Here is a 27339-nt window from a genome sequence, read left to right as displayed (position 1 = left end):
AACTGGATGTACTACTACTACTACTACTACAACATGAGATCACAATACAACATGATGTACTACTACTACTACAACATGAGATCACAATACAACATGATGTACTACTACTACTTCTATTACTACATGAGATTACAATACAACGTGATGTACTATTACATGAGATCACGTTCGTGGCGCGGTTTCTCTTTAGGGCTGTGTCTCAATTCAGGGGCTGCAGCCTTCGCAGGACGTAGCCTTTGCGGTCTTTGGAGGCCAGAATCTCCGTATACCGCAAAGGCTGAACCGAGCGGTATACGGAGATTCTGAAATGAGACGGTCCTGTCTACGGGGGACTTCCTAGTACGTCACCAGCTGTTCACGCCCCTACATTTTGCCGCTCCCGTCTTCTAGCAACTCTCAGAAGTTATCAAGCGCAGTTGTCTGCTTACTTTAACATTTGTTCCAGAGAACGGAACCAGAGATAATACTTAATTTTTTTTTTTTCAATCATTATTGAAGTTATGCTTTATCACCGGCGAGAATATCCATTTGTATGTATGCATTACAATATTTTAATTGAATTGGAAAAGAAATCGCTTGAATAATTGTCAATTAAACATCTTCCCTTCGGAAAGTAAATCCTTTTTTATGCTAAATGAGAGATTTAAACATTTTGGTTGGCATTAAAGTGGTGGAATCATGAATGTAGCTAATGGTTATGTGTGTTCCTGTATGTTGTCCCAGGTGCTGAGGTTGCAGTCGGCTCTGGAGGAATCCCAGCTAAATAAGAAACAGCTGAAACGCAAACTTGAGGTACAGACTGAGACCCTGAATAACAAGATGGAGGAGCTGCGAGCTCTGAATGAACACACACAGAGCTCCATGACATCTGAGGTGACGGAGGTCCAGATGAAGATCATGGAGCTGGAGACCCTTAAGGTGAGGGGGAGCAGAGCTAACTAGCCTCTTCCACATGCTGTCCATCAGCTAGAGTTGTATCAAGTCTGGAGGATGTTTTTTGTCTACCAGGTGGAGTTGCAGAAAACACGGCAGGAGTGTTGGGACAGAGAGCAGCTTGATCTGACCAATAGCAAGCTGCAGCGTCACCTGGAGCGAAGCAAGGAGGAGAAAGAGGAGCGAGAGAAAGAGGCTGTATCCTGCTTTAACTCTTTAGAGGTAAACATACCACCATCAACTTTGCTCATGTTGTGCGCATTAGTATGCTTTTTGTAAGACAGGCCATTGAAGGCAGGTTCCATTATTGATTGGACTGAAACTGCCAATGTTCAATATGTCGACACATCTGTGGATTTTAGAGCTACCTCATCAGGGTTATCACTGTAATTGCTTCAGAGCAAACATAGATTAACACTTTAAAGCTGGTCTCAAAAGTACATCTGCTTTAAAAGTCCATAATGAAATTGAATAATAAGACAAAGGGAAGCTCACATTCATCTGGCTTTAATCAAGCAACCAGATGCACTGTAAATCTAAATGTACAGTAGGCACGTGACTATACCAGAAATTGATTAGTTGATACCAATACCAGTGAAATTCCCGATATTTTCTATATTGATTCGATACCTCGGTAAAAAACTAAAAGAAGACAATAAATCCCATACGCTCCTTTGTTACGTTTGAATACTGTTTTTTGTTAGGAAGTTTATCAGGTTTATCATCGATTTTATATTGCTGTCTAAACATCTCCTTCAAAACTGTAACTTCGAATGAGTTTCTCACTAAAAACTATATTTTACAAGATTACATTTGAACGCACCGCATTATGTTATACTTTACCTTCGCCTAATACATATTTTTACTTGAACGCACCTTAAAGGTTCAATGTGTAAGATCTGCCAGAATTTAAACTTAAAACATTAAAACAATGAACTAACATTATCAACAGAGTGTGAAGAGGTAACAGTGTTGATGTTATGTCAAAGACGTCTATGTGTTGTGTTGCAGATATATTGTTGCGTATTAAATCTGCAAAGAGATGGACCAAGAATCCCTTGGGTTAAATATCAAGTCATTTATTCACATCAAGTGCAGCAAAACATAAAACTCTACTCATGATGGCCGATCGACTTCACTGTTCCACAGACAACCTAAGTAGTTAACTGTCGCAGTTTCACAAAAGGCCCAGATGAGCTCTTACAAGCATACTAGGAATGTCCCTTCTTCTTATTGGTCGGTGTAGGCCACCATCCAATGATGGCCTTTGTTGGTGCGGTAGGCGTGTCTACATTTTCTTGGAACTTAGACTACATTATGTATACATGCTAGACAGTAGATTTCTGGGCAGTGTCTGGAACTGGCACAGGGTGTTACAGTTTTACCACAACATCTTCTCAGTTCAAGGAAGTCTCAGGGTCTTCTCATGCCCTGGGTTACTACAGTTCAACACAACACCTGCTATGATAGCGGAGTGGGCATCTTTTCTCACGCATACCTTATATAGTCTAAACAAAGTCTCCCTGCACCCAGTGAGCCACAGTTTGAAACGCTCTGTGTGTGAGTACTCTTTTCAACATAGACATGCATACAGTTCTGATTCAAAAGTATAAGAATACAACATCATACATAGTAATGTGTATGGTACATTGATCAAGGTATAACAGTGCAGTGTAAATCTAAGATTAAGCAAGTGATACTAAGTTTGGTGATAAATTCATGTTTCCACAATATCTACTGAATTAGCATGCTAACAGTTAGCTGCGCTCCGTCCAGTCTTTTCATAGTTTGTTTTGGTTTAATCCAAAGTGGCAGAAACAAGAAAACGACTTGCAGCCTCGCTGCTACAACTAAAATATAATGTCTCAATTCATGGGCTGCAGCCTTCGTAGGACGGAGCCTTCACGGTCTTTAGAGGCCAGGACAGCTCGGTTCAGCCTTCGCGGACCATGAATTGAGACTGTCCGGTCTACAGGGACTTCCTGGTACGTCACCAGCTGTTCACGCCCCTACATTTTTCCGCTCCCGTTGCCTAGCAACTATCTGAGGTTATCAAGCGCAGTTGAAGGCTTACTTTAGCATTTTTTCCCAGAGAACGGAACCAGAGATAATACTTTAATTTTTTAATTTTCAATCATTACAGAAAATATGCGTTATCACCGGCGAGTATTTTAGACGGTGGAGGGGCATCTCATACACACTCTGGAGACCCCCCCCCCCCCCCCACATGATGCATCAGGAGACACCAGGGGCTTTATTGTGGCCAGCAGCAAACTTTATTTGTATATACTGTAAATATTATTTTTATCATACTTTTGTTTATGATAATCATTCAATCATTTTCTTTGTTCGATAATTAATTGCATTCATTGATAGGTAATTTTCTAAATTAAATGATCCCTTTTCTAAATTAATAAATCGTATGTACAAAATAAAAAACTTGAATCTTGAAATCAATTAAGTTTTCATTACTTTTCATGTAAATTAAATGCACAATATATTCATCATTATATATATTATTTATTTCAATTAATTTACATTTGTCAACAAGTTTCTCCAGCAGAGAGTCTCTCCATCCTCTCCCTGCTCTCCATCCTCTCCCTGCTCTCCATCCTCTCCCTGCTCTCCATCCTCTCCCTGCTCTCCATCCTCTCCTCTCTTCTGCCTCCATCTCCTTCTCCCTAAAACAAAACAAAACAAAATGTTAGAGCAAGTTTATCTATACACCACTAAACAAAAGCAGATTAAGTTGCAAAATAAGTACACATATTATAAATAATAAAATATGTATAATCAATCCGAACGATTGCTCTGGACTTTTTAAGTGATATTCAACTGTCAGAAAACTAAGCAGGTAATATGAAGTATACATTATCTATACAATCGCCACAATCTATGTAAAATATAAATTAACATTTACAACTCTTAGTTAAGGTTAAGGTCTTAAAAGTTCTACTTTAAAAGGCTAACTTAGGTCGGATGCCGGCAGCCAAGCAGCTGCTGAGCAGCTAGCTTAACTAGCATCGGCACTAACGTCCCGTAACTTAACCTATCATTTTAGCGAAAATGTTATGTTTTAAGGTCTTTGATTTCATAACATTTGTATCGTTAGCTATTCGAGCGAGTTGAAACCCAATACTTACATTTAAAAGTATATCCATTTGACGCTACTGCCGGGGTGAGGAGCGGCATTTTTCATCAGAAACATTTGGCCACGGGTGTACTGTGGTCCGTCTTGAAGTGGTCGTGGTTTTCACACTACATGACTAACCTGCGACGGGGTCACACACTACAAGATCTTTCACCAAGAGGAATCCCCAAACCATGTTTTGTCACATAAACCCCATAGGAAACTAGGAATATTGCACTACAGTCATACTTGTTGATGTTGTCGTTGGCACACATGTTCACAAAATGCCTGGTTCCTTGAGGTGCAACAACATAGTTACCCCTCAACCAGTGTCCTGCGCTCTCAATTTTAGCCTGCAGATATCTTGGCTGTGTCTTCGAACAGTTTTCACATGAGCATGAGCAATGACTAGCCTCTCATCTGGAGCTTCTGTCTGTGAGTGTAGCTCAGGTGGTGTAACCCATTATAGAAGCTTTTCCCCACAGCGTAAATGTGTCTGAATTTTAGATACAGCCAAATGTTCACTGACTTATTCAGACTTCTAGAGAGTATTCAGTTTTAATATTTAACTATTTAGAATAACAAGATGCATTATGTGAAATGATTTTTCCCTTCATCTGACTGCAGCCCCATCACTACTTTACTGTAAGTGCATGTTTACACACTGTCACGCTTTATTGCCTCTCTGTCTCCACAGAAAGCTCGAGAAGCAAACAGGGACCTCCAGGTTCAGCTGGAGCAGATTCTACAGCAGGCCCAAGATCCCAACAGTAAGGGGAACTCTCTGTTCGCTGAGGTAAGAATCAAACCAACAGCAAGGAAAGCGCTCATTGCTGAAGGAGAAAACTTAATTGTTTAATGTAAACGTTGTTCTACCCAGTCTCAAAATGTCCAAATTGACAATAATTCTCTAACTCCAACATTGTACAGTTGAGAACATCATTGTGCAGTTTAATATTTGCCGTTAAAGGTAAACTACTTTTCGGGTTTTAATGAAATGCAAACCTCAGTGTGCATATGTGGACTTTGTGTATTGCAGTTGGAGGATAAGCGCGCTGAGATGGCGAGACAGCTCATCAGTATGAAGGTCCAGAATGTGTCACTGCAGAAACAACACGCCTTCAGCAAACAGCAGCTGCAGCGCATGAAGGTACTGTGTGTTGTGCTGTGCACTGACACATGCCTGCTAACATGCACAGTTTGTTTGTAACTTGAATGATTTTGCAGGTCCAGATAGCCGCCCTGATGCAGCTCCAGGGTTCCAGGGCTGATCCTGCTCAGCTGGAAAGACTCCAGTCAATGCTCTCAGATAAAAATGAAGAGATCCAAAATCTAACGACTAAACTGCAAAGACTGGAGAAGATGGAGGTGAGTGCTTCAAACCTACAAGTTTTATATGCACGGTTCCCACAGGACCTTAGAATTTCACAATCAGAAATCCTTTGGTAGTCCCACAACGGGGAAATCTTTTTTTTTTTAAGTTTTTTTTTTTTGGCTTTTTATGCCTTTAATGACAGTGCGATGTAGATTAGGAAAGGGGGAGAGAGAAGGGGGACGACATACAGCAAATGGCCACGGGTCGGACTCGAACCCCGGGCCGTTGTGGCAAGGACTCAGCCTTTATATATGGGTGCTACTACATGAGCTACCAGGGTGCCCACATGGGGAGTTTGTGAATTTATAGGCGAAATAGATGGTAATTATTCTTGATCAGTCTCTCAAACTGTGCTGTGTTGGGTCCTTAAATTTGAGGGAATTGGGCCTGGAAAATCTTGAATGTGATGTTTAAAAAGGTGTGGTAACCCTGGATCAACAGAGAAAACACCCCTTTTAGAAGCGGAGCATGTGAGTAGAGTGCCAGCGGGAGGATTTTGAAAGGAGTGCAGAGTGGATTTTTCTAAAACTTGGCGCATCGCTTTATCTGGCGTTCCAACCCTCTCACATTCTGCTCCGGTACCTACGACTCACCATGAATAGTAAGCTTTGAAGCTTCATTCATAACGGTGACATTCAAATTCTAAATCAACATTTGAATGATGCGCTGTTTTTTTTTTTTTTATACTGATTGCGTTTGAAGCTGGTATTAAAATACACTATACAGTATGTCACAACCTGGCTCGAGAGGAGGCGACAAGGAGGGAGACCACACAATCAATAACGTTGCTATATGGTTTAATAAAGTGAATGATACCCAAAGTACAAGCAAAATACAAATAGCAGGCCAGAGGGAAGAGACAGAGAAAATCTTGCAGGTCTCTTAATAGCCTGATGCAGCCTGCTCAAGTGTGCTGAATCAGTGATGAGGAGATGATGAGGTCTCAGCTCCACCAATCAACCTCCTGAAACACAGGTTAAACACACAACATGGGAAGGACAAGGCCACCTCTGAGGCTGTCACAAGTATTATTATTATACTGTTCGTAGAATTCGATTCCAGTGGTGAGTGCGTTTTCAAAAAGACTAACTTATTTTATCCGATGAATCTCTTTATCCAAATTGTTTTTCGAATTGACTTTTAGGGTAATGTCATAAAATATTACGAGAGATATTCAGAGCTTCATTCGAAAACCTCAATGGAAAGTAATAACTAACCCTAACCCTAACCCCAGTGATGTCAGCAATGACTTCACCAGTACCGTAAAATAAGGAAATGCTGGGCGGGCCCCTCCCAAACATTAAACTCTCCTGCAACAAAGGAACAAACAATGACACATAATAATGTGCTCGGATGTAAACCAACAGAATGCCCCGGTTAGAAAGTGAAGCAATGTTAAATTATATTATAAATATAAATAATAGTAGATAAAATAATAAATTATATAACATGACACATGTTGAGACCAATATGGTGTAAAGTGTAAGATGACCATGTCCGGGACAAGTGGTGACACAAAGGGAAAATCAAACGCATGGAGACATTTCATCTTCTCAACAACTCTAATATTTATAGACGCCAAAAACAAATGATGTTGTACAGACTTTATTGTCCAGAACCTGGAGGACAATGATGAGCATTACACTTGATTAGCAGAACAGGACATTACATGTATGAAAGTCTGGTGAAGGATGCATTTGATTTGCCTTTGACTCAACATTTGAAGAATTTTTTTTTTTGTGTGTTTGTGCAGATTGTGTTGAAGTCAGCTAATTCTGCTACAGCAGAAAGCGGTGACGGCCAAGATGAGACCTACTACACTGACCTGCTCGAAATGAAGCTCAACGACAATCTGTGAGTTGTGTGTAGGTGGGGGTATGTGTGGGAGTGGGGGTGTGTGTACTGAAATTCCCGTTGTGTGTGTTGTCAGTAAGCACGCAGAGCTTCTGGCAGATGAGCTTTCCCTGCAGAGGATGAAATCTCTGTCAGAGAGCCAGAGAGCTTTAGCGCTGGAGAGGAAACTCTTCTCATCTGAACAGCGCCTCAAACAGGTGACGTTCCACAATACTCTGAAGCAGCAATACATTGTGATCAAAGAAAGGAGAGCAGAGCCAAACCTGTTTTCCTGCACACAGCAACTGTAGATACAGTGATCCCTCATGTAACAATGTTAATACACCCAGCTGGAGAGATGCAACCTAACCTTGAGTTACAGACTCCTTGTATATCTCTGGTCCCTGCTACAGACTCAGAGTGACAAGATCAAACTGCATCTCCGAGTCGAGGAGCTCCAACACAAGTATGAACCCAAAGGTAAGGAGAACAGCAGAGCCATGTCTGCACATGTCTGTGTTGTGGGTAGAAATGTGAGGCTGGCTGCCTTTGTAACAACATGGATGCCAGTCTGTGTGGTGTCACTGTATGACTGCAACATTGCTGCCTCTGGTAATATTTGTCTCCTAGAGGCAAAAAAGAATCTGACCCAGAAGAGAAAGGGAGAGAAACTTCCTTTTGACATCATACCCTCCTCTGAGGAAACCACGCTTGACAAGGGAGAGCGGGTTGTTGCCATGGAGATGGATGTCACAAATACTAAAACTGCAGACCCTGAAGCAGATTGTTGTTGTACAGCTGAGACCGTGAGCTCCACACAATTGCACATTGCAGGTCAGTAGGGATAAGAATGTGAATTAACATTGAGTCCAGTTATATTACATAAGCAATACACACAACAGCAAGGGCAAGCATTAAGTACTCGTGTTATGTGATGGCACCGTTAATCATTGTCATTTTGTGTTCTGGGTTTAGAGCCGGAGCCACAGCCTGCCAAGTGTGTGAAGATCAGCCGAGATGAGCCTGCTGAGATTCCAAACCCCACGTCAGTATGTCTGTGCCAAGCGTACAGATGCATGCAACACATATAGAACATTAATAGGCTTTATGCTGCGTTGTGCTGCTCATTCAGTCAGGAAGCCATTTTGTTGTAGCTATTATCAACACACACACTAGAGCAGGGAGGTGTGTTCACACACACACACACACACACACACACACACACACACACACACACACACACAGCACCAGTCCCTACCTGCCTTCCTTCGCTTTATTGCAAACAAACAGCTTGCCTTTCACCTAGTGCAGCAGAACTGCTCCTCCACATCTGCAGGTTTCCCTGATGTTCAGCAACCATCTCATTTGAATTCATGATGACTCTTGTTCCTGTGTCTGAATAATACATTCAATCCAGCATTGTGTTTTAGTCATACTAGCCATTGCCTATTTTATTAAAGGGAAACTTCACAAAACATTCAGTAACATCCGGATATTTCCTTCCTGGATAATCAGGAAATGCATGATTTAAAGCATTTTCAATGACCTAATCGACACTAAATGTCCTATGGTTCTGTTGACTAAAACAAGTATAAATAACAATTCCAATGCTAAAATGAAAGCAAAAGTTTGTACAATAAAAGTGCACACCATGTCAGAAACAAAACTGTACTCTTCTTGGTGTACTATTTTGTTTTGTTAGTGTACAACTTTTAAGTAATTTAAACTCTGATTTGTTTGCATCCATGGTTACCTGGCTTGTGTGTCTTGTGATGAACTGAACACACTGCAAACACTACAGCCAACAAGCACATACGTTCTGCTCCTGCGTGAGAGGAAATTACTTTCCATACCAGCAGGCGCCAGTAGTCTTGTCATATAAAAAGGGAAGCCGGAAGACCTGTGTGACTGCAGATACACAAATCGTTGTTAAGGTACACGCATCAAAACAAAGCTTAACGTCACTCTCGCCCGCCACTTATCTTCATTCCAGATGGCCACATGATGATGATGATGAAACCTAGATGTTTCCTTCCAGCGGTGTGTCCCGCACCGCAAAACTAGAGCCCAAATGCTCACCGACAGCCCCACATTGACTGACAGCCGACCGTCGGCTTGGTGTGGGAGCCTTATCGCAACCAGTAGATAAATGGAATGCTGCGAGAATATCGGCAGGACTGATGTTTCCACGTGTGCATATGCATGATACAAACGGGGACCATAGCACTACTAAACGTCAAGCTTCGGCTTGGTGTGTCAGGGCCTTAAACGTTCAAAATCTCTACAGGGAACCTTTTTGGTCAGTAAATCCCATGAAATTATATATCTGGTGTGCAATAAGCAAAAGAAACATAACGTGTAAATTCATACTTGGGGAAATACTGTAGATTTAGACTAAAACTAATGAGAGACAAAAGACTAGCAGGTATTCAAATGAACAGTGACATTGAGTGATTGGAATGTATATTTGTGATTCTGCCCTCAGCTCTTCTGTGACTGACTGTAAAGAGGAGGAGGAGCAGCAGCAGAACAAGAGAGAGAGAAGAAAGAAAGAAACTGTTGAAGTGATCCATGTCAGCTCCAACAGCAGCATGGAGAACGACTGTGCCCAGCAGTAGCAATCATGTATATGTTAATAGATATAGATCGATAATCATTCAAATGTTTCCATTTTTGCCATTCTTTCTGCAGACTTTACTGTGTTTGCTCTCTGTCAATATATGTAAATCTTAAAGTATTAAAAACATTTAGCAAATAAAATAATTCTGTGTTCAGTTTTCCAAAGCATAACTATTAATCACTTAACTTCAATTCTGTTAATTCTTCAACATGAATTGTTTTGCATAGTGGTGGCTGAAAATGTAAGCAACACGTCTTCTGAAACATACGTGCTATGAAATAATGTGTCTGTCGGACCCTGGGTTTAGAAAGTCTTGTTGAATTGGATCACGTGACTTGTGTGTAGTGATGGCGAGCTGAAGCTTTGAAACTTTCTATCCACTTGGTTCACTCGTGGGCCGATGCTTCATGGTGCTTCATTTGCTCTGTGCCATCAAGTGGACAATACATGTAAAACCGGCAGAGTGATTATAATGGGATGGCTTTGGTGTGTGAAGCTTTGAATGAATGATGTTTGATGCCAATACATAAATTATTGACTTATTAATATGGTGTGTCAATGGTGGGATCAAAAGGGAAAGTGGAAACCAATTGGGGAGGGATGTGAATGTGCTTGTACAACTTGGTTTGTGACTGCTTATGTTACTAAGGACAAAATGTTATTCATTTTTATTTAAAAATAACTTTTCCACAGTGCTGGGCTTCAGGCGTTTTTTTCCTTTGAGATGATTTCGCCTGCTTTAGAAAACACCCTTTCACAGGGCACAGATGAAGCTGGGGTACAGAGAAACGCAACAGCAAGTTTGTACAAGTTTGGATATACATTTGTCTGTCCTTCCCAATACTGCAGGGGGTTCTCCAATCTCCCAATGTTTGGTTCAGCCAGGTACGTTCGGACCTCCACTGCTACGGCCGCAGTGACATTTTGGGTCCTAGTCTGCAGGACTAGTGTCCAAACGATGCCACAGTCTGCTACCTAAGACAGACTAAGTGACTAAATACAATAACAAGATTAGAAGGTATCTAGTATCCATTACCTTGAGTCACAGGCTGAGAAGCTTCTGATATGTGCGGTTGTGACGAGGAGGAGGAAGAAGACGCGCTGGTTCTTATAACTCATTCAGATTCAACACATTCAGAACTGGGCCTCTTCTCGGCATCTGCTGCTTTATTGGGGCTAAAGAAGACTATCTTTTTAAACCTGGGATTGAGCAGTGTTGCCAGTGATATGATGCTCATTCATTGCAAATTGTTAGTTTCTCGCGTAACTGTCTCCTCAGACTCTCAGCCATTGCTGTGCTCTCTGGAGTTTGGACTATTCCTATTTCCTCCTCCAGTGCGTGGTGTAGCATTGATAACAGTGGAATGACTTTTGATCCAGCTCTTGAATCAGCTTCAGTGCCGGCTGGCCCATTTACTCCTGCACCTGTGACAGCCTCTCCTATGACAATTGCCAACAAAAAGTGATTAATTCAAGTGTCACTGCAGCAGCAACTTAAACAAAACAGCGTCATTTAGAATATTGCAATGAAATAAAGGAATTCACCTTTGCAGTAGTGCTGCTCTTGAAATAGCCCACTATCTTCCTAGAGTTTGCCTGGATGTCAGACAGTGTTTTGGTCAAGAGCCTTTTTTATGATTCAATTCAAAGTGTGCGCCGCAAAAATTGTGTAACGCAAACGAAGCTCCCTGGCAAATTCTGTTGGTGTACGGAGCTTTTAACACAACATAAGGTGAGTTAGAAATAAATGTAGTCTTTTTTGGAGAATAAGTGACAAGTCATGTAGCGGTGTATATGTATAACTGATGAGAAAATGCTCACGTAAATCTTTCTCTAGCATGCTAAATAGTGTGGTAGCATAACCCAATGCTTCTCACTTTCTGTTAAATGTCTGAAGAGCTAAATGGAATTATTACCACTCCGTACCAGCTGGTGGCAGTAATGCTCAATGCAGTTTTCCAGCTGCTCTAACAGGTTTAAATAATAAGAAGACCAACGTGGACCAATGAGAAGATGGATGCGGGTAGCGTCAGAAGTGAAAGCGCATGCCTGCATCTTGTCACTGAAACAGGTGAGTTGTTGCTAACGTTACTGCGTGTTGTTTTCTTACCTGACAGCCTCCTCCCGTTCGTCAAGACGATTACGGCACTGGTTTAACGATCATCACCAGTTAGCTGTCGGACATGAAAGGGTAGACAGTCACACCAAACTGTTGAACACGTGGACTCTTCTGAATCCACCCTGACATCTACTTACTCCATTTAATGGTTAAACGTAGAGCCCAATGTGACTGTATCGATCAGGCTAATTATACAAATGTCGATACCAACATATGGGACAACACTCAACCAATACTGTAACTCCCTCGAAGCACAGGCAAGTGGCTTTCTTTTAACGGGTTTATTTGGAGCTTTCTCTCCTCCAGATCCACCGTGAAAACTAAACATAACAAACAAACAATGTAACATAACCTCTTACCAACGTGAATACCAGTACAATACAAACAACTATACCTTGTTGGCTGCATGCTACAAAAGTCTTGTGGTGTAGTTAGGACCGCATTGAAGTTTTTTGTGACTGGGACAAGTGTCCGTGCTTACTGTTTGGTTGCAGGTGTTGAGTCTTATTCACACGGGAGCAACCAAACGAGACTTCTGCCGAGACTTCACAATAAAACATACTAAATGAAATAATGTGAACAACAAATACAACTTAAATACATTGTAAATCATGAGGTTATCTTGGAAACTGTAACAAATTATAATTATAGAAACAATATAATGGCTACAGTTACAAATATACTTCAAAATATGCTGCTACACTTGCTACAAATACACTTGCAGAATGTAATTTGTTATTTCAAATGTGTTTTTAGTATAAATAATAATAAGGCAGAATTATTCATCCATCGTCTATCGCTTATCAGGGGTTGGTTCGCGGGGGCAGCAGCTCAAGGAACCCCAAACTTCCCTGCTCCGGGCCACATCTGCCGACTGGGGCATCCCGAAGCGTTCCCAGGCCAGTGAGGAGATATAATCTCTCCACCGAGTCCTGGGTCTTCCCTGGGGTCTCCTCCCAGCTGGACGCGCCGAGGCGCCCACGTGGCATCCTTACTAGATGCCCGAACCACCTCAACTGGCTCCTTTCAACACAAAGGAGCTGCGGCTCTACTCCAAGTCTCTCACGGATGGCTGAATTTCTCACCCTATCTCTAAGGGAGACGCCAGCCACCCATCTGAGAAAACCCATTTCGACCACTTGTACCCGCGATCTCGTTCTTTCGGTCATGACCCAGCCTTCATGACCATAGGTGAGGGTAGGAACGAAGATCGACCGGTAGATCGAAAGCTTTGCCTTCTGGCTCAGCTCTCTTTTTGTCACTACGGTGCGGTAAAGCGACTGTAGTACCGCCCCCGCTGCTCCGATTCTCCGACCAATCTCTCGCTCCATCGTCCCCTCACTCGCGAACAAGACTCAGAGGTACTTGAACTCCTTCACTTGGGGTAAGGGCTCCTTCCCTACCCGGAGTAGGCAATCCACCGGTTTCCTGCTGAGAGCCATGGCCTCACATTTTGAGGTGCTGATCCTCAACCGCTTCACACTAGGCTGATCCCAACCGCTTCACACTAGGCTGCGAACCGATCCAGTGACTGTTGAAGGTCACAGACCGATGATGCCATAAGGACCACATTATCTGCAAAGAGCAGCGATGAGATCCTCAGGCCACAGAACTGCATCCCCTCTCCTCCACGACTACGCCTCGATATCCTGTCCATGAAAATCACAAATAGGATTGGTGATAAAGCGCAGCCCTGGCCGAGGCCAACATTCACTGGGAACGAGTTCGACTTACTGCCGAGATTCCGGACACAACTCACGCTTTGGGTGTACAGGGATTGGATGGCCCTCAAAAGTGACACCCTCACCCCATACTCCCGCAGCACCTCCCACAGTATCACCCGGGGGACCCGGTTATATGCCTTCTCCAGATCCACAAAACGCATGTAGACCGGATAGGCATACTCCCAGGCCCCCTCCAGGATCCTTGCGAGAGTGAAGAGTTGGTCCGTTGTTCCACGACCAGGACGGAATCCGCATTGTTCCTCTTCACTCAGAGGTTCGACTATCGGCCGAACCCTCCTTTCCAGTACTTTTGAGTAGACTTTACCAGGGAAGTGTGATACCCCTGTAGTTGGCACACACTCTCTGGTCCCCCTTTTTGAATAGGGGAACCACCACCCCGGTCTGCCACCCCCTAGGCATTGTCCCAGACTTCCACGCAATGTTGACGAGGCGTGTCAACCAAGACAGCCCCTCAACACCCAAAGCCTTCAGCATTTCTGGACAGATGTCATCAACCCCTGCGGCTTTGCCACTGTGGAGTTGTTTGACTACCTCAGTGACTTCTGTCAGGGAAATTGACGATGATCCCCCAGGTGCTTGCATAGGCGTGTTAGTCGGATTCAGGAGTGTCTCAAAGTGCTCCTTCCACCGCCCGATAACCTTCTTAGTCGAAGTCAGCAGGGTCCCACCCTTGCTGTACACAGCTTGGATGGTTCCCCGCTTCCCCTCCTGAGGTGCCAGGTGGTTTTCCAGAAGCACCTTGGTGCCGACCGAAAGTCCTTCTCAATAGCTTCTCCGAGCTTCTCCCACACCCGCTGCTTTGCCTCTGCCACGGCAGAGGCTGCCGCCCTTCGACTCCGTCGGTACCCTGCAACTGTTTCCGGAGTGTCCAAAACATGCGTCCTCAGATCAGATGATACGATCACAAAATCGATCATTGACCTTTGGCCTAGGGTGTTCTGGTACCACGTACACTTATGAGCATCCTTATGTTCGAACATGGTAATGGCCATTCCATGACTAGCACAGAAGTCCAACAACAAACGACCGTTTGGGTTCAGATCAGGTAGGCCGTTCCTCCCAATCACGCCTCTCCAGGTGTCTCCATCGTTTCCCATGTGTGCGTTGAAGTCTCCCAGCAAGACTACAGAGTCAGCAAGACTACGGAGTCCCCTACTGGAGCCCTCCATTCTCCAAGAAGGCCGAATACTCCAAACTGCTGTTTGGGGAATAGGCACAAACAACAGTCAGAGTTTTCCCCCCCATAACCCGAAGGCATAGGGAGGCGACCCTCTCGTCCACCGGGGAGAACTCCAACATAGCGGCGCTCAGCTGGGGACTTGTGAGCTTCCATGCCTTATCGACAACCTTCAATAGCCAATGAGTGTCAACTTGATAAGGAAGTGCCAGCCCTCTTCTTTTGTTTACAAATGGAGCCAGCGGCAGCACAGTCTCCCGGTGACTCACATATCGTGTAGCCAATGAACTGCTGGACCTTTAGACATGTGATAACCTTGGTTTTACTTTTACAAATGTTATTCTTTTTTCATAATTGTATTTATTAATCATAAAATACAAAAATATTACAATTTATTTTGTTTATACTTCACTTACTTTGTGTCATTACTTCTGACAGGGAATATTGGGTATATAATAGTTATTTATAGTAAAGGCCAATAGTTATTTATGACCTTTTTATCAATAAATATTATATCTCCAAATGCACAGCTTGTGAACGCCTGGTGTTACTCTTTTTTAACACTTGGTGCTATGTTTCTATTGTGTAGTTCATACCTACCAGCTATACCCATCTTCAGGCATCTTTTTCAACAACAAACTTCAGGCGTAGTGTATTTTCTTCAAATTCAGTATATTCAGACCAGAATCAGAAGTGCCAGAAGCACTTGCAATGTTTTGCAAGAACAAAAAGAGAGTTGTCTTTTGATTGAAACCAAAATCATGCAGCTACTGCAAATGGTTGAAGCGCAGCTTTCAATTTACTTTGGGTATGTCGTTTGTAGATATATTCGGGTAAATTCCCCCACCTCTTAAGAGGTTAAAAAAGAAAAGAAAAAAGCAGGAATTTAGGGGTTCAGTATCTTGCCATGCGGACTGGGGAAGCCGGGATCAAACTCCCGAACGTCCCACCACCTCGACCTCCTGAACTTCAGCCTCCCACTTGAGTTTACTACACTTTAATAGAAAACCCCTATAAAAAAGAATTTCTAATTTAATAAACTTTTTAAAAGTATACTAAAATACTGCTTTAAATAAACTAATATAAAAGTGCACTATTTATAAGAATACTTAAATATCATACTTTAATACTTTTATCTCTCCAACACTCGGACCGATCTACTTCAGGCTTGGTGAGTGTGTTGCTGAGGACCTGAGGGAGGGCTTTGCAGTGCGGGAAGTTATTTGGATCAACAGTTCTGTAAAAAAAAAACTACAAAAACCAGGCCTGCCTTACAATAAAGTGCACTTCTTATAAGCACACTGAAATACCACTTTAAGTGTTGCCGAATTAGTATATTAATTTCCCCCTGACTGGATATCAGTAATGGATTGAACGCTGCAGCTGATCGGACTGATCTGATACGTCTCAACATCACTGGAGTTTTGAAGACGGATAACAGACCAAACTCAAGTGCATCACTTCTTAAGTTTTATATGTTATTTGTTTTCTGCTTTATCATCTAGTTAAAATCTGTGTTGACAAAAAACAAAACCGATCACAAATAACTTTCCAAAGATTTCTCTTTTCATCATCTGTTTATTCCTCCAATTAACTTTTATTATGGATACAATTAAATTCAGAGAGTAGGAGAGCTTTGTACATTTTTATTTATCATCATCAATAGAGTTACATGTGAGGCTGATAATTCCTGAGTTTCGGGTTTGATATGAGTTATGTAATTTCAATTTTCCTTGAAACATTAATCCTAATCATATTCTGGGTTATTTAATAATCTATGATTAATTTATTGAGAGGATTTAATAATAATTCACAATCCGAATATAAATAAATACAGATGCAAATAATGAATAAATAATATCAATGCATTCCTTCCAGGCAGTCACCCACTGAAACCCCCATAGTGACTGTGTCTGCCCCACGACCACTGAAATTAATAAAATCAATGGTAAACAGAAGAGGAGTTATACATGAAAACCTAATAACAATTAACACCACCGCTGCAAAAGTGAAAACAAAAAAATATCAGATTATTAGATTTATTTATTTTGTCTCACTGAAACCTGGCTGAGACATGAAGAATATGTCAGGCACTGGCACTGGCCGAGGAGGTGGAGCTGCAGCCATATTCCACTCAAACCTATTAATCAATCCTAAACTAAACTATAATTCTTTTGAAAGCCTTGTTCTTACGCTCTCAAACCCAACATGGAAAACAATAAAGCCAATTTTATTAGTTACTGTGTACCGCCCTCCTGGTCCGTATTCTGAATTTCTATCGGAATTTCTATCGGAATTTTTATCAAGTTTAATCCTTAAAACAGATAAAGTCATTATTGTAGGTGACTTTAATTTTCATGTGGATGTTGATAGTGACAACCTTAATAATGTGTTTATCTCATTGTTTTATTCAATTGGGTTCAGTCAGAATGTACATGAACCAACTCACTGTTTATACAACACTCTGGACCTTGTTCTGGGATATGGTGTTGAAATTGAAAGTTTATCAGTGTGTCCACATAATCCTCTTTTATCAGACCATTTGTTAATAACTTTTGAAGTCCTGTTACTGGACTAGAAGCCAGTAGGCAAATTATCCTATGCTCGATGTCTATCTGATAGTGCTGTGATTAAATTTAAGGAAATAATTCCATCAGCACTTAATTCCATACCAGGACTCAATATCAATATAACGGAGGACTCCAATGCTAACTTTAGTCCCTCCCAAATTAATTAAATCTTGTGCTGCAGCCTCACTTGTAACGGTATAATCAAGACAGAAGGAGGGTGGGACTCAATAGCACGACTCAGAGGCAGATCAATGTAAATGAGAATAGTCTTTACTGAAACTTTGCAGTGGCGATGGTACATGCATAGGCAGTTAATCATACAAAGCATGCAGGGATAATCCAGGGGCAGAATCGGGCCAAGGAAACAGGTTCGGTACACAGGTATATACTCAGCGTAGCAGCACAGCAGACAAGGATCAGGCAGAGACAGAATTAGGTCACGGAAACAGGGTCGAGGAAGCCGGGGACTCAAACACTTGGGAAACAGGAAACAGTAGTGATGTGTCCTTCCGTGTCGAGGCTTCGAAGCGTGTATGTGTCGAGCAATCGCGGTTTTTTGTGAAGCGCGAATCGATGCTTGTGTTGATGACGTATGTGATGACGTTGGAAGCCTCGGGTTTGGCGTGCGATTCGAAATTTAAGGGGGAGCGAACAGCAATTGAGCCGCCTCATAATCAAATTTGTGGGTTGTTGTCGTTGTATGCGTTGTTGCTGTTGAGTTGTTGGTATTGCGTTTGTATTGGATCATTATGGAGCCAGTAAAGGGTTGGGAAAAGCTGAAGAACTCGGAGCTTAAATGTCGAATCAAAACAGCAATCCTCTAGTTCAATCGATATATTTATTTAACGTGATAAGTCAAACATAGAAAATATTCTCAGCTGAGGACACATTTTGCGTCGCCGTTTCCATAGACCGCATGGCTCAAAGAGCCCCATCGTTGCGGTCTCACGGCTCCGCTCCAGTGTGTCCCGAAACATTTGAAATCATCGCATCTAATACATGGAGTAGGCGTTGACCTTCTCCTCATTGGTCCCAGTTTGGCGCCAACACGATCCTCCGTCAGCAGTCAGGAAGTAATGGTTTGTTGACCCGTTTTCTTAAAGGGGAAGTGCCCCTATTATGTTTGTAATACACTCAGTGCAGAAAATACATAATTGCAGAGAAACATATTCGTAGTGTAGATATATATATTGATTGAGGTAAACAAATACATACGATAGTCTTTCCAATATGGATTAATTTACCTGACAATTCCCCCTTTACACACCATTTATGGTGTGTATAATCTCCAGTAAATATAAGGCACCGAGTGGTGTACAAATTCAGCATATGGTATACATTCATAGTGCACTTGTTTTTATTCCAGTCATAAAAAATACCTTCTGTATAAAACCAAAGAACTTCATTTGTTATTCCAGCATAAAGACAATTTGTTTCAGTATAATAAAAAACACTTCCAGTAAAAGACAGTAAATATTAGTAAACTTTTAATGTCTGTATAAGACTGTAATATCTGTATACGACTGAGAGACTAACTACAATAAAGTCAGTGGCTTCGGTATGGCAGCAAAAAACACTTTGTAGAGTTATTCACACGAAATCATCTTCCTGGTTGTCGTGTTCCTGCTCTATATCATAGTCTATGAGTACCCCACTGTTTGATGCTAGCTCTTTGCTGAGTCTGTCAAGTCCTTTCAAAGCTCTGGTAAAGGATCCATCAGGGGCTGTGTTATTTGGGATGAAAGTACAACACAGAGCCAAACAATTTGCAGACACCCCCTTTTTCAGCCAACAACATGTCTAATGCAATTCTGTTCTGTAATCAGGCTAGTTCTATCAAATTGCATAAATCTATGGAGAGGGGCTGATACTCGTGTACATTTGTTTTGTTATTGTGGAATCAATCAATCTCGTCATGCGGCTTCTAATTTATGGTATATAGCAACATCCACATACAGTGAGTATTCAGAATCAGAATAATCTTTCTTGTCATGTAGGTTTTCACCTACAAAGAATTTGCTCTGGGTTAGCTGGTACATGAATATAAAAAATGCATAAATATTTACAAAATATAATCTGTGGAGATAATGTGCAGATTGATATTGATATAGCTATTAATGCTGAAGATACCAGTGACATGAGAACTCTCCATCTCCCGGACCGTCTTTCCATAGCATCACCAGACTAATTCTCTACTCCTGAATTCTCTGCTAATTCTTTATATAATGTTGTCAATCTTTGTAAGGCTCTAGTAACTGATCTCTCTGAAACAGTATTATTTGATATAATTGTGCAACAGGATGATCCAAACATGGCACACACACCTCCTTTCTCTGCTCGGAGCATGTCTAAAGACATTCTATCATGTCAATAAGCTGGAAGCTGCTTGTTGTTCAGCTTGTCCCTTAACGGCATCCCTTGTAATAATTAATAAACCTCTGTTAGATGCAATGAATGTAATTAGTCCACATTCTTATTAGTAGTTGCCCATCATCAAAACAATGAGTCAAAACCTGCTCCAATTTGATCTCTGGCACTCCCCGGGGGACTCCTACTGCATCTCTTGTATGCTGTGGAGCTGAAGCTCTCCCCAGGTGCTGTGTTTCTCTTCAGCCGAGTTCAAGCTCACAAGAGTTTGACCTGTTGTGGGCCAAACATAGAAACGCTCGACCAGTGTCATCAATGCACATATTTCTGTCTTGTGCTATTGGTTCTGTGAGTTGGAAATCTCTTAATGAGATTTTTGCAAATTGGGCTGAGTGGTTCTGTTACACTGTGCATCATTGTTAACAGACAGGTTTACTCTGTTATTGGTCCGAGTATTACTGGGACTGGGCTTAAAGCAAGGAGGGGCCTGACTGGTACACACACACACACACACACACACACACACACACACACACACACACTATATTTACTGAGCTAGTGGTATACAGTTTGCAGTCAAGCCACATATTCTTCTCCACATATCCTGTCTCCCTGCTATTCTATTTCTTACTGTAGTAACTTTATATCCTTTCCTACTGACTGCTTGGAGATTGCAGTCTTCTTGTTTTCTACCTTTATCCTAAAGTGTCCTTGTGGACCTGCTCCTAAAACCTCAGCTGCCTAAAACAAACAGTCTCTAATCTCTGGGATGCGATGAAACGATGGTGAGGAATAATGGATCACAATCATTTATTTTCTTACATGTCACTCCTCTCCGTGGCGCAGATGTGCTCCTCTGCCCACCTGATCTGTTCTGCATATTGTTAGGGGAGAGGGACAGGTTATTACGTCACAGAAATCAAATTTGATGTGGTTGTGCAGTCTCAGGTGTACAGGGCTATACTCACCCTCCTGTGATGACTCTGACCCCCATTTCACAGTCCCCTTCTAAAACTTCGGGTTGTTGAATCTTCACTGATGGTGAGACAAGCGCCCCTATGGGTACCACCTCCCTGTGTAGTCAGACTTCACCACGAAGAGGTCCAGTTTCTGCTTTATGGAGTCAGTGTCTCTCACAAGAGTGGTGACATATTTATGTGTCACCAGGATATATTTTTCTCTCCCTCTTCTTCCTTTCCCAATTGTGGTATATTTCTAAATATGGCTCTGATAGTTTTCCCGGCACAGATAGGGAAACTTGGCATGATTTCCAGTGTTCTTTTATACCATTAGTCTTTCCCACTTATTTACATCAACACTGATTATTGTACCCTAAATGTTCTTATTCTGTCTAATGTTTTATGTTTTTGCAGTGCAAGTACTTTGACCTGCAATTCTTACATAAAGCTTATTATCATCATTATTATTATTATCATCCTTTACACACATTACCTTATTTTACAGTTCATTTAGCTGTAAACACTTTAGCTACTGTCATAGCGTCTACTGTATGTGTTGGAAATACTTCAGCTCATTTTGTACAAGTCTATAATCGTTAAACTATATTTATTTCCTTCATATTTATTTAGTTCAGAATATCCGTTTCAGCACATCTGCATGGATTTTATTGGAGTCGGCATTCGGCCTTTGAATCAAATGCTATGAATATACTCTATTAATATAATACTCAATATAATACTCCCCCTTTTGAGACATGGTCAAATACCGTGTCTCAATACACACATTTATATATGTTCTTGGTAGTACTGAGTTCTTCTCTGGTCAAGTGTTCTTTCGTCAGTCGTCTCTGTCTTGTATGTAATTATTCTTAGTCCAAACGGCTTGTTCTTACTTTATAGCTGCATTCTGCATCTCTTTCAATATCTGTCTTGTGTTCTGGCGTGTTTGTCTTCTCATTTACATATTGTTGTCTACTGAAACTGGATCAGTTCTTATCATATGTGTTGTGCCTTTATATAAAGCAATATACTTTGGTAGCTGTACTGCCTTCAATAAGTCTTCTATTAGAGTGAGTAATAGGTTTGTTAGTCAATGTTACCATACCTTTATGCTGTACTTGTTGAGCAAACACATGTTGAACATGCATAGTTACTGTCTGTGTAGATATTTACAACTTTGTCTTTCTTTTATCTGCATGTCTCTGTCAATGCTATCAGTTCTGCTGCTCTGCTGACAGATGATTGGGTAGAGCTTCTGCTTTTAATACGTCGGTCTGTGTCACTACAGAAATCTTGTCACATTCGGATCCTCTAGGTTACTTTACATGATCTGTTAACAAACATTTCTATCTCTGGTTCCTCTTAGGGAACGTCAGTCAAGTCTGGTCTTGGTGAAGTTCCTTGTCCGTCTCTGTCGTTTAGTCATGTGGTTCTCCGTCCTCAGCTGTTGGAATTAATGTAGATGGATCAAAGTTGTACATTATTCTAGTCAGATGGGGTTGTGAAAACAAAACTGACACTGCATGTGTCACTGTTAAAGTCAATGGCCTGAATAACACTTGATGCAGAGGCCTGACCTGCCATTGAAGCTGCAGTTACTGCTCATGTGCGGTCAGGCATTGCCTTATCTACTGGGTCTAGTTGTGAAGAGTAGTGAACCACTGGTCTACTCTTATCTCCATGGTTCTGTGTTAATACTAATGTCATGAAGTCTGCTGTTTAAATAAAAGGCTTCTTATAGTCTGGTATTTCTAAAACAGATGAGTTTACCAAAACTTTATTTTCTTAAATAATTTGTCAGCTGTTTCATTCCCTATTATCTTACAAACTCTCTTCACCATATTTCTTCCTCATGACATTTACGATCGGACCCTCAGGAGCTTCTAGCTCCCTACACTGTTTAGACTAAACTCTCAGAAGATTCTATCTCCCTACTATTCGTCTGTTGACGATTATAGTCTTTCACAAAATGTCATGAGGTTTGCTTAATATTTTTGGGAGAGGTGGGAACGGACAGCCATCCAAGAGGGAATCACGCCGGCCTTTTACAGAGGGATACAAAGAAGCCGTGACCGTGTGTGTTAAATGGGTTATGCTGACACTTCTTGCTTAAACAGATACCATCTCTAATATGGCCTGATACTAAAGTCTTTTATTATTATTTATTATTCTGAACCTAATCTATCATTAGCTGATTGTTTTTATTTTACGCTCTTTATTCTGAGTATTTTGCGGCTCTGTTCTGTTCTAATCATTTCTGTCTGCTCCAGAATTACACAAAAAGTCTACATATCTGTCATCCACACACTTATTAAACATGTTTTCTCAAAAACATATAAGAGACAGTTTTCTACACTTTACAATTCAGCCTCCTTTAATTGACTATGATAGTGTGTGTGAATGCAGATATACAACCTGGTTCCGGAAGTGTGGATCCCCGTTGCTGGGGAGTCATGTTCTCTTGTCAGTCCTTTTTCTCACGTCCGGTCTACAGTCTGGGGTTCTGGTTTCACCTTTTTCTTCTCTTTAGCTTTCCTCAATTCAATTGGATTTTAATTGTAATTTACCAATTTGTCTGCTGGTGCACGGTTTTAAATTTAGGTGCGCTTTAATTGCCGTCCTATAGGTGGAGGTGTTTAAATTTTGTAAAGTTTCTATAAACTTTTAGTTGTAGTCTCAATTTTGTCCACCAGAGGCATTTAGCTATCAACCGGATGTGGGTTTTTTAAATTCCCCCCGGATGAAGAAGGATAGAAAATGGAGGTTTCTTTGTTCTAAATTTTCTCTCCTTCCAGTTTGGAGAAAACTCGCATTTTTGGTTTAATCCCTCGGGCACTACATCACTTATGCATTTTATTTCCACCCAAAATGCTCCAGCATAAGACTCAAGGTTTAGTTTATCACAATTTACTTTCACATGCCTCGTAACCTCAAGTAGGCGGAATTAGCGACCCAGCATCACGTGGCCACCGTTAGCTGGTCCTAATCTCTGAGGCCTTTCACAAAAACGTCTCCTTCTTTCACGTTTTTCCAATTTAAAACTACTTCACATACACTCCACGGTTCTCTTTGATTTCACAACCGTCCCCCAGTCAGTTAGAACAGTTTTCACCCGTTCTACAAACTCCAATGCATTAGCTAAATATCAGCGCTAGCTTAGCCTCGCCTTAGGCCTGCTTTAGTCACACTTTACTCACAACAATACAACAATACACAAATCTTTACATGTTTTACACTATGCTTGCTGCAAAGAAGATGATATACAACATCTGAGACTATGAGGCGATCGTCATCGGTTCTCACGTAATTCAGGATTATAATCACTATCCTCCTTTGGTAAACAACACTAGCTTCTAATGCTAGGCTTCCCAGAAGTCTTTCAATTAAACTATTCCTATCGGCCTTCCAAAGGACTTTTTTAACATTAAACTAACTAAGCTTTCTTAGCTACCTTCCAAAGGTGTTTTCGTATTAAACTACATTCAATGCAAGCTTACCATAAGCTTTATCCGGTACCAGACCGGACACCCCCTGGGATTTGTTTGATTAATATGAGCACGAGGCCCTAACCAGAACTGTGCTGGAACCCTCCATAGGCTTTTAATAAATATCGTTAACACAATTAATATTTTCGATGCTTGCTCTTATCACTTGTATTTCAACATTCAGGATTGCTTTTTATCGTTTAACAGCAGTTGTATTAGCTATGACCGTCGAACATTGTTGCTGGCATTCATTAATAAGTTTTCCTAGTCTACCTGCAGTGAGTATTTGATTTAACCGGTGTTCACTCTCACCTGATCTTTTGCACATGCAATGAATACCAGTCAACGATACTCGGCGATCGTTCTTCACTTCTCCTTTCGGGAGCCCACCCAGGGACGCCAATTAAAGGGTTGGGAAAAGCTGAAGAACTCGGAGCTTAAATGTCGAATCAAAACAGCAATCCTCTAGTTCAATCGATATATTTATTTAACGTGATAAGTCAAACATAGAAAATATTCTCAGCTGAGGACACATTTTGCGTCGCCGTTTCCATAGACCGCATGGCTCAAAGAGCCCCATCGTTGCGGTCTCACGGCGCCGCTCCAGTGTGTCCCGAAACATTTGAAATCATCGCATCTAATACATGGAGTAGGCGTTGACCTTCTCCTCATTGGTCCCAGTTTGGCGCCAACACGATCCTCCGTCAGCAGTCAGGAAGTAATGGTTTGTTGACCCGTTTTCTTAAAGGGGAAGTGCCCCTATTATGTTTGTTATACACTCAGTGCAGAAAATACATAATTGCAGAGAAACATTCGTAGTGTAGATATATATATATATTGATTGAGGTAAACAAATACATACGATAGTCTTTCCAATATGGATTAATTTACCTGACACCAGCCAACTAGCGAAACAATTGTTATGCACGCCAGCATCATCTTCCTTGTGAGCAGGTAAAGAAACCAAATGTAAATCTGTTGAAAGAATAATGTACATCCCACATGTAGACCAGCCACGGTGGCGCAGCTCGTACAGCAGGCGACCCACTTTCAAAGGCTTGCTGCAGCAGAATTCGACCAGTGGCCATTTGCTGCATGTCTTAAACTATACATGGAATCGGAGTTTCGGGCTTCCGGTGGAATCGCAATGCATGTGCATGTGGCTGTCCTAGAAAAGTGAGCACCAACTCTACAAGGGCCGCCATATTGGATTTGTTCTCTGCGTGTTTACATTGTATTTGGCTAGTTTTTAGTGTGTAATCATCGCTCTTCTAGTTATGGGATTTGGACACCAAAATTGTCTGGTGAAAGGATGTTCAAACAGTGGGAGAAAGCTAAATAAATGGGCTGAATCTCATTGTGAGCTTCACGATTGCACTCGTTTGATGAAAAATTGCGACTGCAAGCCCCCGTTCGAACTATTTCCATTTCCAACAGCACTAAAGAACAATGATAGAAGGCTAGCATGGACCAAAGCTGTAAAGAGACAGGATTACAATGGGAAGTCTTGGGAGCCCAAGAAGTTTTTGCGGATTTGCAGTGAGCATTTCATGCAAGGAAAACCAACAAATGAATTCCCTGATCCTGAACTCGACCTGGGGTATGTGTCAAACCCCAAATCATCAAAAAGGAACAAACACAAGTTAGGTATATATTTATAATAGCTTACCCTTCAACACAACTGCAATAAGCACTTATGATATCGCCAGTTTTCTTGACTGCGCAGATCCATGCTGAATGTGGCGTATGGGAAATGTTCATTGAATGAGTATAATTTGCTTTCAAAAAGCAATACTCAGAATTTGCGAGAGGATTGAAAGATATTTGTTTCAACCAGCCAGAGTCAAACAGTCTAAATGCTTTGCCTTCTTTGTATTCGTTCAAAGTTCGTTTATGAAACTCGACATGATTCCCTGGGTGGTCAGACATTAAAAATAATGTTATATTGCTGAGGTATATCGGCGGCCAATAAGTCATGCTGTTGTTTTCATTGACCCAGCCATCCTGCAATGTCAAGGGATAAGGCACTGAAAATAACGGCATATCCGGCACGGCATAACCAAAAGCTTAGTCTTTTCTTTTTCTGTGATTGAAATTCTTTCATTAGCTGTTGGTTGCTCCTCAATGCCCATCTCTGATGCAGCAAACACCCTGGCAATAAGCCTAACGGCTGAAGAGAAACTTCGCAAAGCAAGCAGTCCAGGGGTGTCAAACTCAATCACAGAGAGGGACAAAATTAAGGCATCGTTTTCGGGGGCGAAGCTTGGAAACTGTGCAGCGCCCACAGAGTCATACTTTGTCTTGAGTGTGGCGTTACACTGGAGGTCAATCAGCGTAGGGAGATCCCAGAGATCTGTGGTGTGTTTTCCTTTGCTTCCAAAAACGGCCAGACTTCCTCACGCAACTCGAAAAATCTATTCAGCACTTTCCCTCGACTCAGCCATCGCACCGCCATGTTCAGAATGTATCTCCTCAGGAAAAGACTTACATTGACTCTTATAAAGTTTCCTGTCTGTGTTACGGCGCTTATTACATGTTCCATCTCCAGAGCTTTACAACACAGCGCTTTCCTGGTGTGTGATGCGGTGATACACCGTCAGCTCACCTGCACAGTTCTCCTGCTGCATCTTCTCCCGCATCCTACACTAATCCACTCTTTTCATCACGTCCCAGGCTCCATCTGTCGTCAGTCCCGTCAGTTTGTCCCGGTGCAGTTTCATTTTATTCACACATTTAGATACTTCCTCAAATATGTATTTTCCCGTGGTTGTGCCATGCATTGATTTAATTACCAAAACCGGCGGGCCAGTTATGATAGAGAAATTATATTTTCTTGCGGGCCGGATATAATTGTGGCCTTGAGTTTGACACCAGTGCAGGTAGACACAGAAACGTGCACATAAATGAGATAAATAACATAAACGTTTAGTTTATTTAATAAAAGAGCACCTTTTCAATGTGAAAAGTGAGTTGTGAATATTAAATAATTAAAAATCAGTGGGGGGCACGGGGTTCCTTTGGGGGGG

The 27339-nt window shown here is 41.6% G+C and overlaps 2 protein-coding genes across 4 annotated transcripts in view; both read left to right on the top strand.

Annotated features, from left to right (window-relative positions):
• Positions 1-208: 208 nt before the first annotated feature.
• spdl1 (spindle apparatus coiled-coil protein 1) lies at positions 209-10437 on the top strand (the record flags this gene model as incomplete). Its single annotated transcript, XM_029441158.1, has 12 exons — positions 209-289; positions 724-918; positions 1009-1155; positions 4761-4859; positions 5103-5213; positions 5291-5431; positions 7192-7292; positions 7369-7489; positions 7685-7751; positions 7902-8105; positions 8247-8316; positions 9757-10437. Coding segments are annotated over 12 exons (1470 nt in total), but the record flags the coding sequence as incomplete, so codon positions are not given.
• A 1398-nt stretch (positions 10438-11835) lies between these two features.
• The window catches only part of sil1 (SIL1 nucleotide exchange factor), a 28262-nt gene continuing 12758 nt past the window's right edge, over positions 11836-27339 (top strand). Inside the window, exon 1 of one of the 3 annotated variants that reach the window (XM_029441760.1) lies at positions 11836-11962. In XM_029441760.1, the coding sequence (XP_029297620.1) occupies positions 11905-11962 (58 nt within the window). In that variant the 5' untranslated portion in view covers positions 11836-11904. Of the gene's footprint in view, positions 11963-17819; positions 17884-27339 lie in introns of those variants that run through there. The other 2 variants (XM_029441762.1, XM_029441761.1) reach the window with 2 other exon arrangements.

Source organism: Cottoperca gobio, chromosome 10 (genome assembly GCF_900634415.1).
Source record: "Cottoperca gobio chromosome 10, fCotGob3.1, whole genome shotgun sequence".
NCBI classification, from domain to species: Eukaryota; Metazoa; Chordata; class Actinopteri; order Perciformes; family Bovichtidae; genus Cottoperca; species Cottoperca gobio.
Note: the sequence above shows the minus strand (reverse complement) of the source record. Positions and strands in the feature narration are given on the sequence as shown.